Genomic DNA, 15,989 nt, shown 5'->3' with positions numbered 1-15,989 from the left:
ATATGAAAAATGAATTGTTACATGAAGAAAGGGTATCTCTTGCTTACTATACTTTCTCATCTTGATGACTCATTGTTTTTAGTTAAAATAAAGTATGACACCAGCAGAAAAACTACAGTGACATCTCTTTTCCTTGATAGTTTGTATCTCTTTTCTCGTTGTCTACTTGTTTCTGATTTTTAACAGAAGGAAGAAAGATGGAACCAAGGGTCACACTTTCTAAAAATAATAACAACCACAGATGAACATATATATAACCTTACTGAATAAACATACAATCAACAAATGTTCCAAAAAGTTATGTATAAGTTGGTTGTCTGGAACTCAAAAACACTACTGCACTAAGAAATTTACAAGGGGATATGAGCACTGGGAAAAAGATACTACCCAAGCATTAGCAGTGAAACAGAAAAAAAAAAAAAAAAAAAAGAGTGTACATAATAACCCAATATGTCTCACCCCCTAATAAAAAGCATTCTTCAGCAGTTTTGAGGGCAGAAACCACATTTTATTTAACTTTGTGTCCTCAGTAACTAGGAAAATACTGGCATAAACAAAAAACATAAACATTCCCAGACTGTTGCCTACAGAATGATGAAGTAATGAGGAAAGATGGGGAGAGGAGTACATCAATAGGTGGCACTGTCAATGCAGAACAATTTGGCACAAGAAGCAAGCAGAAAAGAAGAGTTGAGACAAGTAACGTGCATTGATGGAAAAGGTCTATAAACAAGATATAATCAAGCATTATGGTGAATTATTAAGTTTTTAAAAATGTATTACAGTAGAAGACACACTGCCATTAATCTCCCTCAAAATCTTCCCCTTACTTTGAACACACTTATCCAGTCGTTGTCAATTCCCAAGCAGTACTGGAGGTTTTCTTTTGTATGTATCTTTAGTTGTGCCGTTCCGATGTGTTCAGTCAATTCAAAACATTTACTTTATGGTCACTTTGGCTTCCAGAAAGAAGCAGAAGTCCACAGTGCCAGACTGTACTGCCTTTCCACTGGATGCCTCTGGGTAACAGCACTCACAATACTTTTTATCACAACATGTAAAGACACTCATAAAGAGGACTTCCAGAACTACTGCAGAAAGAGGCAAGAACGAAGGGAGTGTGTTTGAAAAGAGGGAGTATCCTGAGAATATTAATTGTAAAATTTTTACTGCAGAATTTTTAACACTCATCATATTGGCCAATTACAGCTCATGGGCCAGCCAAATAGCCCAGTGCATTAAAGCACCTGCAAGCAGGCGCGGTGGCCAGGGACTGGTACCCAGGCCTGCTGTGCCAGCCCCGGCCCTAGGGCACCCTGAGTCTGGCAACTGAGACTGGGCGTGGTGGCACGCACCTGTAATCCCAGCTCTCGGGAGGCTGTAGACAGGCAGATCACTACGAGTCCAATCTAGTAGTGAGACCCTGAACACCCTGGAGACCCTTCCCTAAAATAAAAAAAATAAAAAAAAAAATAAAAAAAAAAATCTCCATATGTAAAACTATCCTAAGGTTGGAATTAGAAGAACGTCTTCACCTAAAAGTTTCTATTTTGTGTACAGCAAACATACACCACATTTTGGGTTTGTTTTACTAACAATGAATCATAAGATAGCCTCCCTGTTGGAGTAATAATTTTCAGTATTTTCTACTATAGTCCCTGAAAATATTTTAATGAAGTTCACCTGTTAATATTTCCTGTCAATCCTTCATATCACTTATATGCAATGTTGTAATACCTTATGTAGTTTGCCAAAAAAGTACACATCAGTAAAAGTAAAATGTTTTAACACTAAATTTAGTATCATGAAATGAATACAAGTTATCTTTGGCCTTTACAACTACAGAAGGTGCTCAAAGTGATGACCATTATCTTCCAGACATTTATTACTATGGCAAGATGCTGCAGTGCATATACATTTTTTTTGAAGACTCTATCTCTTTATGATTTTCCTCACAACATTACTTACCTATTTTCATGTTAATATTTGTTGAAAATATTTTTAGTAACTAGTTCCACCATGTAATCATTAATTTCACCCTTCTATATCATAGGGTACTTTTTAAAAAATATATTTGGTACAGGATCTCATATGCATATCCGACTCATAGAGATCCTCCTGTCTTCAGGCCTCTCCAGCGATGGGATTACAGGCCCACGCCACCACACCTGGTCTCACTGGTCAGCTCAGCGCACTCAGGGGCAGGGCCGGCGGGGCCTGTGGTGTGAGGGATCAAACCCTGGCCCCTGTGCTTGCCTAAGGAGGTACTTAGTCCACTGAGCTACCTCGCAGGCCTTTCACAGGGTATTTTGATGGTTAAATTATAACATCTATGTAAATTAATGGCCCCTTAAATGTAAAGCTCTACACTGCTCTTTTAGAATTCAAATAAATAATTATGATATACAGTAATAAAGTATGGTTTGACTTCTCCTCCCTGTTCAATAAATTCTACTGAACAAAAGAAATCAATGTAAGGCATTATAAGAACAGGAAGATTATTATTACAAGACACAAAAGGAAGATAATTTAGTCATATTTTCTTTAGTAACTCTCTTTTATCTCTAGTAGAAAAAAGTTCCACAAACATAAGTCTCTGACATCAGAGAAGGCAAAAATAGCAAGTCAGTGTCCCTGCTAGTCACTTATGCTTTCTACTTAGTATAATGAGCCCTTACTTTAAATAAGAACAGCAGATGTAAAACAAACATTACTGTCAATACGATATGAAAACCAAGGTTTCTGTCATGCAGAATATCTAGAAAAATGGTGCTAACAAAAGAATATGTAACTATCACATGATAGGAAAATAGGTTTTCTATTATTCCTGCCATAACTTTTGAATGAATTAATAAATATATTCTGTTCCCTTCTTCTTATGGCCTTCCAATTATACTAAATATTATTCAAGCTACCAGAAGCAGAATAACAGTTCCAGGAACTTAAGAATCAATAACTAAACTAGAGGCAAATCAGGTGGAAAATTTCAAAATAATTGGCTGCAGCTTCCCGGCTTTCCTGCACAAACAAACCATACTGCTTCACCAATTTTCAAAACTGTAAATTTGTGTAATCAAGTTTAAAACTCAAAACAAAATTTACTCATCTATTCCTAGTTTTGGCTTGGTGTCAAGATCAAGTTGACTTCACTAGTATTCTGATAAAATTCCACAGGGAAGTTTAAACATTCAGAAAAAGAAAATTAAACATTCAGAAAACATTCAGAAAAAGAAAATTACGTAACATACACGTTGATGATGATAATATGTACTATTCTGAACTCCTACTGAGAACTCCAGCTCAAGAAAAAATTGTAAAGATGAATTGAAACTTGTCTAAGATATTTACTTCCCCCCCAAACAAAACAAAGTTCCCATAAAAGAAACCAAATACAATATATTTTATTACAATTTCAAACAGGGTTTAATAGCTCACAGTTCTGCACAATAGTTCTGCGCAATCCTGAACTATTATAAACATACGCTAAATAACTTTCCCCAAAGTCTTTACTTATTACCCAATCTTAGGTTCCCCCACAGACTACTTCTTACAATAATCTCAAACGTCCTACAATAGATTAGTGTAACCTGGGCTACGCTGTTTACAGGTGTCTGTCTGCACCTCCTCCTGCAAGGCAAGAGAGGGTGGAAGCAAGCAGAAAACAGAATAAGATTATGTCCAGACTGCTAAATAAAAACTTGTCATCTTTAAAGACTTTTTATACTCGGGCTCTTTTCATTAATGTATAATACATTTTAAAGAATAACATTCACATTAATACAATTTCTGCCCTCACGACTCTCTGACCGGCTGACACGCGTTTTCTCTCCAAATAAATAACACGCCTGTTGACTGATGCTTGTCCTGCAGTAGCAAATAAGACGTAACTGTCCTGTAAAACAAAAATCTCTCTCTCGGGCTCCAAGGCATTACTAAACGTTTGAATTAAAAAGCACACTGGAACAACAACAAAATATCTTCCAGCACGCCTGTCATTGAAAAGCACGATCACGAAAAGCTGTCGCTGCGACCCGATTTTAGGTCACATCCTTTTCTTTCTAGTGCTTTGGTCCCCCCACCCCGATGGCTATAAACTTCAAAAGGAACGGTGGTAACGTGGAAGCCTCTTCCCCCTCCCCATGTAAAGCAAAACAAAACAAAAAACTGGCCAACTTGGACGCCGGCCAGGCTCACGCGGAACCCGCGCCCTCCCGGGCCAAGAGGGCGGGGAGGACAGCAGGGAGGAGAGGCGGCCCGGGCTCCCCGCGCCTCGCGGAGACGCGGAGCAGGTGGGATTCCGGGAAGCCACCGCCGACTTACGTAACCAGCTTGTCAAACCCAGCGCCAGGACCTCCCCCCTCCCCGCCCCCACTACCCAAACAACAACAGCCCCAGGCCAGCGCGGAATGGGAAACCCGGACCGAGAACCCCGGAGCCCCCCAGGCGCCGGCGCAGGGGCGCGGACGCCGCTTAGCCACGCCGTGCCACCCCGGGCGGCGACAGCCCGCGGACGGCGGTCCGGCTTTGAGGAGCCCCGGGCGGAGGTCGCGACCGTCCGCGCCCCCGGCTGTCACTCCTCGGAGCCGTGACAGCCTCCCACGCCGCGGCCGCCCACGTCGCCGCCCCCGCACTCACCTCCACCCCGGCCCCAGCCCGAACAGCGGGTCGGGCTCGAGGAGCGGCGCCAGACCCCTCTCACGCTCGGCAGCGGGACACGAGGGGCTGAATGCCGCGGCGCTCAGAGCCCGCTGAGCTCATCCCCAGTCCGGCGCTCCGCCCTGCGCGGCACCCCCGCCCGCCCAGGCCCGCCGTCTCAGTCAGACGGGACTCCCCCACCCCTCGCGGTCGCTGCTGCCTCCGCCTCCTTCCCCGGCTCCAGCCGCGGTAGGCGCCACCACCGGCGCCATCTTGGTAGTGACGCAAGGGTGGGGGCGGGGATCTCGCCCGCGAGCACCAATCACAGGCCGCACCTGGCTGGAGGGGCTGCCGAGGGCTGCGCAGAGGGTCGTGGGGTACTAGCGCGGAGCTTGCAAAGGGCGGGGGAGATGGGCGGGGCTGAGGCCGGCGGGCTAGTGACGCGTGCGGTGTAGTTGGGGAAACGCGTCGTGGTTTCCCCTCAGGTCGGGAGATCCCGAGCCCGGGGAGGGCGTGCACGCGGCCCGCGCCGCCTTGCTCTCTCTCCACCCCGGGGCGCGAGGATCCAGCCAGCGCCTACTGACCTGTTTCTGCCTTCCTCCCCGGCTCTCCCGGGATTCATTTCTACCCAGCTCTTGGCGCGTGTGTCTGAGCTGCCTTTGGTCCCCAAGGACACTCAGGTTCTGCAGGCAACCCTCTGAGGGGTTAGCAACCACCTCGTGGGTTTCGGTTCCAAAATAGAACGTCAGGTAAAACGGGGAATTCAGGGGGGGGGGGTGCTCCAAAAAGTACGTTGATAAAACACCTATTGTTGGCTGAAAGGTGTCCGTTACTTTGATCAATTGGATATGGCCTACTTAAGCCCGACTATGGCTCCACCGTTAATGGCTGTTGGCAGGTTGCCCCTGAAAAATGAGAATAATAAAGGTTGATTACCCCTACAGGGTTATTCAGAGCGTAAAATGCTGTAGTACACATGCAGTGCTTAGCATAGTGCCTAAAGTACTCAATAAATGTTAGATATTATACCATGGACAAATGAAGGAAGTAATAAGACCTTGAAAATCCCTCTAGCTTCAAGTCAACTTGTGCAGAATAGACATTTGTCCTTCTTAGCGGTCCGTCAGGTTTGTAGTTTTATGCTGTTTCCGCTTCTTCCATTGTCAGTTGGTCAATCAGCAAACATTCATTGAAACTTAGCACAGGGGACACAGGGATTCGGAAATGGAGTTGCAGTCTAGTAGGGGAAGAGGGACAGTCAACAACACTTGGAAGGGAAATGGGCTGTAATGGTAATTCTGGGGTAGCATAGACTGAAATGGTTTAAAAAACCAGAGTGCTCAAGGGAAGGCCCCTCTGGAGCAGGAGGGGGAGTCAGTAATGGGAATAAGGACCTGGAAAGTTGAGTAAGCAGAAGGAAAGGTTGTGTAATGAGCCTGTGGCAGGAAGAAGCTGGGCAGCTAGAGCTGAATGCAGTGCATGGTGTGAAGGAAAACTTTTACGTGAAGAAACCTGGGGTAATACTGGACCACGGGTTCTCCAGGACTACAAAGACTTGGAGACATGGACTTGGCGTGGTGGTGCACACCTGTCATCCTGGCACATCTGGGAGGCTGAGGCAGGAGGGTTGCAAAGTGAAGCTTGGGCAATTTAGTAGTTCAGTGAGACATCAGCTCAAAATTAATAAATAAACAGGGCTAGGGATATAGCCCAGTACAAAGCCTCTGGGTTAAATCTCCAGTACACATTGCAAAAGAAAAAAGGTTTTGGTTTTATTCTAGTTGTAAGCAGAAGACAATGAGAGCTTTCAAGTAGGAGCCAATGGAATTACAAAGGTGACGCCTGCAGGGTGCCATCTATATTTCTATTTCAGCCAATATATGAGCTAAAGAATTGGGTTCAGGGCCTGCCGAATGCCTCAGCACACTAAAGCGCCTGCTTGACCGGGGTTCAATCCCTTGGCCTGCCGTGCGGGCGCCGCCTCAGGGGCGCACTGAGACAGCACTTGAGACGGTGTGGGGGTGCTTGCCTGTAATCCCAGCTCTTGGGAGGCTGCAAACAGGCAGATCACTGCAAATCTGATCTAGTAGTGAGATCCTGAACATCTTGTAGACGCTTCCCTAAAATAAAAAAAAATTTTAAAAAGAATTGGGTTGAAGGTAAAAAAAAAAAAAAAGGAATCTGAAGTTGAGACTCTCCAACCTAAATTGACTGACATATATTCCACTCTTTTTTTTTCTTATTGTTAAAAAGTGTATCACATAACATTGTATGTAGGAAAGCATTTTTACTGAAAAAAAAATTTTTTTAAGTTTTATTAAACTCAAAACAGGAGTTGGTAGCTCCTGTTCTTACCCCACTGGACACACATTTAGTCTCTTTTTGGTTTTAATCATTGCTATATCTGATGAGTCCATTCCTCTACAAGGAGTAGTTTGGTGTATTGAAATATTTGGGCAGCAACAAAAAGCACTTAAAATATATAAATACAGTTTACATCACAAAGTACAAGTTAAAATATTAGATACACTTGCAAGAAAAGCTTCAAGAATAGCTCTAAACGAAGTTTCAAATTTGAAGGTTTGTAGTTTTTTCTATCAAAGAACATAGCTCCAAAAGGAATGATATTTCAAAGCAATAGAAAACGAGGAAGAAGTATCTGCGTGCTCAGGAAGTATCTTTACCCCAGAACCCCGAGCAGTCATAAATCCCATCTCCGTCCCTGGCCTGTATCACTGGAGTCACAGCTACATTAACTTAAGCCCTAAATGTGACCTGGAAAAGGCATTCTAACAATGTAGACATGAGCCAGGTAGAAAACTTCCCAATTTTGGGCCCAGGCTATTCCTGAAATGATGTCACTTTTCACACCTGGGACTTTATTTCTTAGAAGTTTTTTGTTTGTTTGTTTTTTGCAGAACCAGGGATTGATCTCAGGCCCTTGAGCTTGCCAGCGAAGTGCTTATTCCACTGAGCCATCTCCCTGGCCCCTAGAAGTTATTTTAGAATACTATCATGTTAATGATGCCTGAAGGAAAGCTATGAAGCCAGTAACCACAGGCAGCACTGGACGTGCAAGCTGTTATGCAGCTCGATTCCCTGCGCCTGCTAAATCCAGGTATCTTCATTGTTATGTCACCCACTTCCCACATCTTTAGTGAAAACCTGAAACCTTGAAGCAGTCCTCAGTATGTATCTTGCAAGGCTTTCCCCATGGGTGAGAAATCCTTCCACCAGGAATTAGTGAGCTTTTAGAAACTGGGTGTATGTGTCCAAAGGCAAAAAATACTCTTTCAAAATGTGTTCCTTGTGAAACAGCATTAGAGTGACATCATAATGTAATTTATGGGTGAAATTTATTAGCCATGTGGTCACATCATCATTATATTTCTTTAAAAAAAGACCAAACTGGAGAAATTCTTGAAAGGCAATTTAGCTGTACCATTTGCAAGAATACTAGCAAGAAATGTTGTGTTAGAAATGACATTCTAAGCCTGGTGCTTGGGAGGATGGCCCGGGACAGGAAGGCTGTGATGGCCTGAGCCACTGCTGTCTCTGCCCTTCTGTGGCCATCTAAGGCGTCATCTTTGACTCAGCGCTTTTTCATCACTTTGAAAATGTTCACTTCAACATTCTCAAGTCAATAATCCTACCCCTTTAAATTGCAAAGTTATTTTTAAATAATGTGTCTGTTTAGCTGTCATTGTGCGCAGTCAAGTAAAAAAGCCCCCTCCTTTCTTTAAGAGGTAAGACAATATTTTCATAATTTAACAAAACCACTTTGGTCAGCATTTATATATCAAATCCTGTACTGAGCCTAGAAACCACACACTGATAATACACAAGCTCCCGGGGCAGAAGTCATGCACCTGGACGTATAGTTTTACTAAAAGTCACACTCACTAGCCAGATAAACTTGGGCACCAGGGGGATTTGCTGCTTATTTTGAAGATCAAAGGTGACCAGAGAAGGTGACATTTCAGCCAACCCTAAGAGAACCTAGACTTTCTATAAAAGATGAGGATATTGAGTTGGGAGCTGAGAGTGGCACAAGGCATGAAATTTACTTCATTTTTTCTTCTACTTCTGTGCATCTTTATAATAGATGAAATATGTGAAAAAGATGCCCATAAACCATTCCAATACTTTGACTCTCTTTGGGAGTGGCCAGAGGTTCAAATAATTTGGGAGGATGGATATCTGTGCTGACTTGCAGAAAATATGAGTCAGCTGCTTTCATCTCGGCACTCTAGGTGCAGCCTGCATATTTGGAAAACATGAAGCTGAGCAGTTGAGACACCATCTTTTCTTTTTATTGAATGGCCCAGACATGCATCTCCAAGAGTAGACAACAGGGACACCCTTTCTATTGTCCAGGCTTGAGGAACCCTGCCAGCAAGGGGAAACACCTGCAGTCGAAAAGAATAAACACCAACAGATCTTGTGTTTTCTATACAGTCCTGCAGAATACGGGCAGCCACATGGGAAGTTTATACTCCTCCTCTCCAGGGTTGTATATTTAACTGCCTCCAGATTTCTCTACAAGTGTACTTGAAAGTCAGCATTTTCAAACATGAACTCATTATCTTCAACCCAAACCTGATACTCGCATATTTAATTTATTGAATAGTAGCCACGGTGTACCTGACCACAAAAGTCAAAACCTGAGTCATCAACTCCCCTTTTTCTTTCATTCTTTGACACGTAACCAACTTGCATTGCTTCCTTAACATCAGTAATCTTCTGCCCTGCCTCTTCTTTCCCATCCCCCCCCGACCTATTTCATTTTTTTAAACTTGAAATTTTGCAGCAGCCAGGTCTAATTGGCTTTCTTGTCTCCTGTTGCTCTCTTCTTTAATCTATGTGTCCATGCACTGCCAAGCTGATCCTTCTAAAAACGAAAGAAATCAATTGTTACAGTTTGAAGTTGTTAAGAGTCCTCCTTTCTGTTCTCCCTGGAAAGACCATCAATGTCCTTTTGTTTTGTTTTGTACTGAGAATCAAACTCAGGACCTCATGCTTGCCAGGCAGGCACTGTGCCACTGAGCTATATCCATGACTCCATCAGTGTCCACTTTTGGTGCTACCTAGAGGAGCCTGGGCATTAAGGCTCCTGCCTCTTTTCTTAGCCCCTCTCAAACTCACACTACAAGGTTCTTTTTTTGTGGGTGGTATTGGGGATTTTAAAAATTTTTATTAATACATATTGGCAATACATGATAATTACAGTCATCTTGGGTAATTGGCACATATACATATTACATCTTGTCATTGTTACCCCACGCAAGCCTTTCCCAGATTCCTTGGTCTGGGGATTGAACCCAGAGCTTTGTGCATGCTAGGCAAGTGCTCTAGCCTTGAATTACACTCTGCCCTTTAAAAAAAAAAAAAAAAATGCACATTTTGAGATAGTATCTCATTAAGTTGTCCAGACTGGCCTTAAACTTGCACTTCTGCCGTGTAGTTGGGGCTGCAGGGACGTACCACTGCACTTGGCTCTGCAAGGGTTTTACCTGGGAGAAGGCATTGAAGCCTTCATGGCCCATAGAAGTTTCACATACATGTGCATACTAATAGATGACTGAGTTATATCAAGGAGAAAATTAATTCAGAAAGGATAAACTCTAACGATGAGCTTATTTAAGGTTTGGTGAATCATAGACTTTTAATAGTAAGTACTTAAATTTAAAACAATAAAGACCTCCCAAGCCTCTTGTAAGGTAGTTTCCTTATTAACTAGTCTCCACAAGCTATTTTAAACACTTTAGAGTCAGCATCACTTTACTGTCTGCTAGAAATAGATAACCTCCCTCTCTATTCTCCAGTGCTCACCCTGCATGTTTTTCTTTTTTGTTGTTGTTGTTTTGTATTCTGTGCAGGGTCTCACTACACAGCTCAAACTCATAGTGATCCTCCTGTTTTCAGTCTCCTCAGTGCTGGGATGACAAGCACGTGCCACCATGCCTGGACTCTGTCACCAACTCAGTGTGCCCCGGGGTGGGGCTGGCATGGTATGTGGTACCAAGGATCAAGCCCCAGCCCTGGGCTTGCCTAAGCAGACACTTAGTCCATTGAGCCATCTTGCTAGTCTCCACCCTGCACATTTTCATGTGTGGTTGTAATTATTTTAACAGCATCTTTAATAAACAGCTTTTTGGTTTAATAACTTTCAATGTTGTAATGATAACTTCCTTAGTGTAAAATTATGCTTAAGAAAGGGCCAGCCTGATAGCTCAGCAGACTAAAGCCCCGGCTTAGACAGAGGACAGCAGCCGGGGTTTGATCCCCAGCATGCCACGTGGGCCCCGCACCAGGGCGTGCTGAGACAGCCACGGAGGCTGGGCGTGGTGGCGCGTGCCTGTTAATCCCAATACTTGGGAAGCTGAAAACAGGAGAATCACTCCAAGTCTGATCTATGTAGTAAGACCCTGTTGACCCTGTAGACCGTGTCCTAAATACAGAAAAAATAAATGCTACAATTAAGAGAGAAAGAAGAATTACATTGAGATGAGGCTTCTCTTTCAATGTGTTGGAAGGAGGATAGATAAAAGGCTTTGAAGGTTGGCCCAGTGGGGCAGTGCTGCCACACTGCTGCCTGCCTTTGTGGTGCTGTCTGGAAAATAGTGGGTGGTACAGTCCAAGAAAAGATAGCCCCAGAATTTTCTATGTCAAGTTGCATAGAACATGTAATGCTGCTGGTCATTTTCAATTAACTAGATGCTGAAAGGGAGTGGGAAAATAGTGTCTTTAGGAAGGCACAAGAAACATATTCTTGCATTTCATATTCTCATGTGAAGTTAGGCTGTGTTTGCTACCAAACTAGGGCTAATAGTTGGATTAGTAGAGATAATAACGGTGAGCATCACAAAGGAAAATGCCAAGGGTGGAGTTTGAATGCTGTGCATGGCAGTTGGACAAGAACAGGCCTGAAGGAACTGGATTAGACAACAGCAGGGGGCAGGGGGGGATGGATTTAAAATTTATCATCTAACCCGCATCATAAGGGCTTTATAAGACTGTCTATCTTAAGTTGATGTCTCTTGGAGCACAGCACAGGATTTGTGTACGGAGAGAAGTCTCAGTGGTCATCCAGTGACCCATTTCCTCTTCAGAATAGTGACTTAGATGCCCACTTTTTACTTCTCCAAAGTCTTATACACCCATTAGTCTGAAATGAACTAGGCTAGAATCCAGCTTTTCAGATGCTTTGTTCTCGGCTTTCTGTATTATACATACACCGAGCAGAATTCATTGTTAACGATCCCCGATGAAGTAAGCTGGGCACACGGGAGAATCCGTGTCAGACAGGAAGAAACAGAACTCAGGAAGGAAGGTTAAGTTTCCCAAGTTAGATGGCTGAACTTGACCTGAGGCCAGGCCTTATAATCCCTGGGCTCAAAGGCTTTTACCGAAGAGACCAATGAAACCCCAGGTGTCTAGGCATAGAGTTTATTCCTTCAATCTGTAGTTTATGTTGAACTGTAGTATACAGTACACTCTGCTAGGTCCCATACAAAAGATTATAAGATTATAGATCCGTTTTGCAAAATTAGATTTATCTTTTGCAAGAGAAATTATATGCTCTCTAATTATCAAGGAAACACATGTCTTTTTGTTGGTTAATAAACTTGTGAAAAATAAGCCTCCAATAAAGTATTAGAAATATTATGCTATAATACTAGAAATATTTTAGGATGGGCTTCATTGATTCTCTATGAAGAATCAACCAGAAAGGCAAACATTAAAAAGTCTGCCAATACCAAGGCTTAGGCTCTGACAAACTGGAACCCTTATGCTTTGTGGTGGAAAGAAACGTCAAATAAGCCTACTGTTTTGGACAGGACTCTAGATATATTTTAGTAAAATTTAAATATATATATATATATATATATATATATATATATACACAGAAATGTTATATATACACATATATATATATATATATATATATATCAATTTCCGTCCATTTCTGCACACATACTCTAATGCAATTTACTCCAAACTGTGTTTCATGAGACTATTAGTGAATTATGAAATCAATTTTGTAGCTATAACAATTTTTAAGACTGTCTCATTGTGTTGTCCAGACTGCTGTCAAACTCCTCGGTGCAAGAGGTCCTCCCACCTCAGCGAGTAGCCAGATCCACAAGGTATGTGTCACCATGTTGGGCTTCAGTTTTGGTTGTTTTTTTTTTTTTTTAAATGAAATAGAAGGGGCTATATCAGAGCAATGAATTGTTACGCATGTGCACGCACACACACACACACACACACACACACACACACATTAAATGTCATGGTGTGCCACCCTGGTTCTCCCTCTCCACGATGGAAACGTTTATTCTTCCAGCTTCTAGGAGTGTTGGCAGCCAATAGCTTTTAGCTGAGCCCCTCTCTGGGGCTCTCTCCAGGAAGAAAGCTATTTGTCCAAGGTCACTTCCTCTTTCTGGGTGAAGCTGCATTCAGGAACTGGTCAGTGCAGTTATACAAAGGCCTGATCCCCTTGCCACATGGAACTCATTTGAAGAGTCGCCCCAGCCAATGTAGGACTGGCTGAGGCCATCAACTGAGCCACTTCACTGCAGCCCATCTTCTCCCTGTGCCTGTTCCCGCCTCTCACTTCGCTACAGTATGGATCCTGGGAGATTTCTCAGTAAACATCCTGCACACAGTTCTCTGTCTCGCAGTTTGCTTCCCAGGCAATGTGGCCTGTGATGACAGGTGCTTGCGCACATGCATAAGATCCAAATGTAAAGGTTTTTGCTCTTAACTACTGACCATAGAAGCTTGAAAACCTGTGCATGTGGGACAACTTGCACATCTACACAAGGAGACACGATTAGGATGTTCACTGTGTATTGCTCACTGTAACATCAGTTGGGAAAAAAATGAAACACCCATCAATGGGTGACTGATGGGATGTTGTGCGGTAGAATACTATATAAGACTTAGCGAGACCTTCTAAGGTCTCAGTCGCTTTTCTTGTCACTGGGACAAAACATCTTACACCCCCAATTTGAGAAGTTTATTTTGGTGCAGTTTCACTCTATCCTTGGCCTGTGTCAGCCAAGGCAGGAAGGCATAGGGGGAGGTCTGGTGGCGGAAAGCTGAGGATGTCATGGTAGCCAGGAAGCAGAGGGAGAAGAGGGGAGGAGCTAGAGATACTCCCTTCTGCATCACACCCCCCATGACCTGCCTCCTTCAGCCAGCCCAGCTGTATTGCCAAGATCATTCAGTCACCTTCCACAAACCCCACACATGAGTCCAGCAGGCTCTTGGGGGGCATCTAGATATAAACCCTAACAACTGACATCTACCATCGTGGACTACTCTCTAAACCACAAGCTTAGACACCAACTTCAGAACAGTGGTTACCTGTGGAAATGAAGTTGGGGTTTCAGCTGTAGCACTGTAGTGCCTAAACAAATCTAAGCAAATATAGGAAAATTATAGATGTATTAATTTATATGGGTATATGGCATTTTTAAATATTTCTGTATGCTAGAGTATTTCAAGGGTCGGGGAGATAGCTCAGCAGCATAAATGGCTGCCTGGAAAGCGCAAAGTCCTGAGTTTGATTCCTGGTACCAACAATAAATAAAATAAAATAAATAAATAGATGAAGTATTTCAAAATTATATTCCATAAAATGATGAAGTATTTCGAAATTATATTCCATAAAATGAATCATCATTGTCGAGCATCTACATACAAGAGCAAGGCATTTTTAACTTTATCCTTGTATCAGGAAGCTGTAAAATGACAGTTGACATGGCCACTTCCTCTTATACAACCAAATTGGTCAGAATTTAATGATTCATGGAATGTAGATACTTTAATTGTAACTGTTTGGTTGATGTATTGTACATTATTTTTTCTTCCATTGTTTTTGTTCTTATTAACTTGTATGTAGGGAAGACAAATCTAGAACTCTTTAGGAAATTAAGCCTTCTGATATTTTCTTTAAAGAGTTATGCAGTAGTAGGAAGCAATACAGATCCCTATGTGAAGGGGCAAGCATATCTTCCTAATTTTCCACCAAGTTTTATAATGACTTTTTGTGATTCTTTTAAAGGTCAGATTTATTGAAGTATAATTTACCTATAGAAAATTTCACTCTTCACTAGGAAGAATGTATGCAATGTGTTAATTATTGAAACTGTCCTACCAATTTGATTTGAAACTGTCTCATTGCTATTTGTTTCTCAATAAAATTATGGGGAAAAAAAAGAAAATTTCACTCTTGAAATACAGAGTATGATGAGTTTTAGGTTTATTGTATGAACCCCGCCATAATCAGATACTGAACATTTCTGCCACCCCTAAAGTTCTGTTGTGCCCCTTGCTAATAATTTCCCCAACTTTCCTGCTCTTTGACCAGGCATTGAATTTTATTCACATAATACTAATTTTTCCAAGATAATGAGCACAAATAAGCATAGAATATGCCACTTCTTGAGGTGGGTTCCTTTTTGTTCTCTTTATGTGGTACTGGGGATTGAACTTAGGACCTTGCCCTTGTCAGGCAGGTGCTTAAGCCCCTGAGCTATCAGCCCAGCTCTTGTGTTTTTTCAAATATCATGGGCCTTTGACATTTGTCTGTGTTGCCTGGTGCGTGCATCAGTAGTCTGGTCCTTTTCATTGGTGAGCAGTATTCCATTGCCTGAGTACAGCCCAAATTTTTTTAACCCACTTTCAAGTTGATGGATATTTAAAATGTTTCCAGTTTCAGGAGATCATAAATAAAGCTTCCATAAACATTGCATACAAATTTTTGTATGGAACTACACCTTCATTTTCCTTGGCTGAATATCTAGGAAGGGAGCTTGCTGTGTCCTATGATAAGAGTTTATATAACTTTATAAGATATTGTCAAACTTTCTTAAAGAAGTCATACCATGGTGAATTCCCACAGTATGTGATATGACAGTTCAAGGTGCTCTACTTGGTTTAAACTTATTTTGATCGTTTGAACTACTGTGTGTGTAATTTTTAAAGCCATCTATATGAAAATAGGTCGTTGTAGTTTTAGTAAGTGTAGCAAAAACATATAGTGGGTGCTTAAAATTTAACAGCTTTCTCTAATACAAGACATGTTGCCTTAACCATTGAAAAAGAGTAGCCATGGCCATCTGTTATCCCATGGCCGTGGGCTTCAGCAAGGGCCACAAGGTGACTAAGAATGTGAGCAAACCGAGGCACAGCTGCCGCCACGGACGTCTCACCAAACACACCAAGTTCGTGGGGGACATGATCCGGGAGGTGTGCGGCTTTGCCCCCTACGAGCGGCGCGCCATGGAGCTGCTCAAGGTCTCCAAGGACAAGCGCGCCCTCAAGTTCATCAAGAAAAGGGT

The 15,989-nt window shown here is 42.5% G+C and overlaps 2 protein-coding genes across 5 annotated transcripts in view; both read right to left on the bottom strand.

The window, feature by feature from the left end:
• The window catches only part of Dennd4a (DENN domain containing 4A), a 145,044-nt gene extending 140,265 nt beyond the window's left edge, over positions 1 to 4,779 (bottom strand). For all 4 annotated transcript variants that reach the window (XM_004628802.2, XM_023712455.1, XM_004628801.3 and 1 more), the window contains exon 1: positions 4,636 to 4,779. The gene's annotated coding sequence lies outside the window, so the exon portion shown is untranslated. The remainder of the gene's footprint in view (positions 1 to 4,635) is intronic.
• A 737-nt stretch (positions 4,780 to 5,516) lies between these two features.
• Positions 5,517 to 15,989, bottom strand: part of LOC105741856 (centrosomal protein of 41 kDa-like) — a 42,263-nt gene continuing 31,790 nt past the window's right edge. Inside the window, exon 3 of the mRNA XM_023712644.1 lies at positions 5,517 to 5,540. Within this exon, the coding sequence (XP_023568412.1) occupies positions 5,517 to 5,540 (24 nt within the window). The remainder of the gene's footprint in view (positions 5,541 to 15,989) is intronic.

The sequence above is a fragment of the Octodon degus genome, unplaced genomic scaffold, assembly GCF_000260255.1.
Source record: "Octodon degus isolate 3935 unplaced genomic scaffold, OctDeg1.0 scaffold00026, whole genome shotgun sequence".
Lineage (NCBI taxonomy): Eukaryota > Metazoa > Chordata > Mammalia > Rodentia > Octodontidae > Octodon > Octodon degus.
The sequence above is the reverse complement of the archived record's forward strand: the minus strand, read 5'-3'. Positions and strand labels throughout refer to the sequence as shown.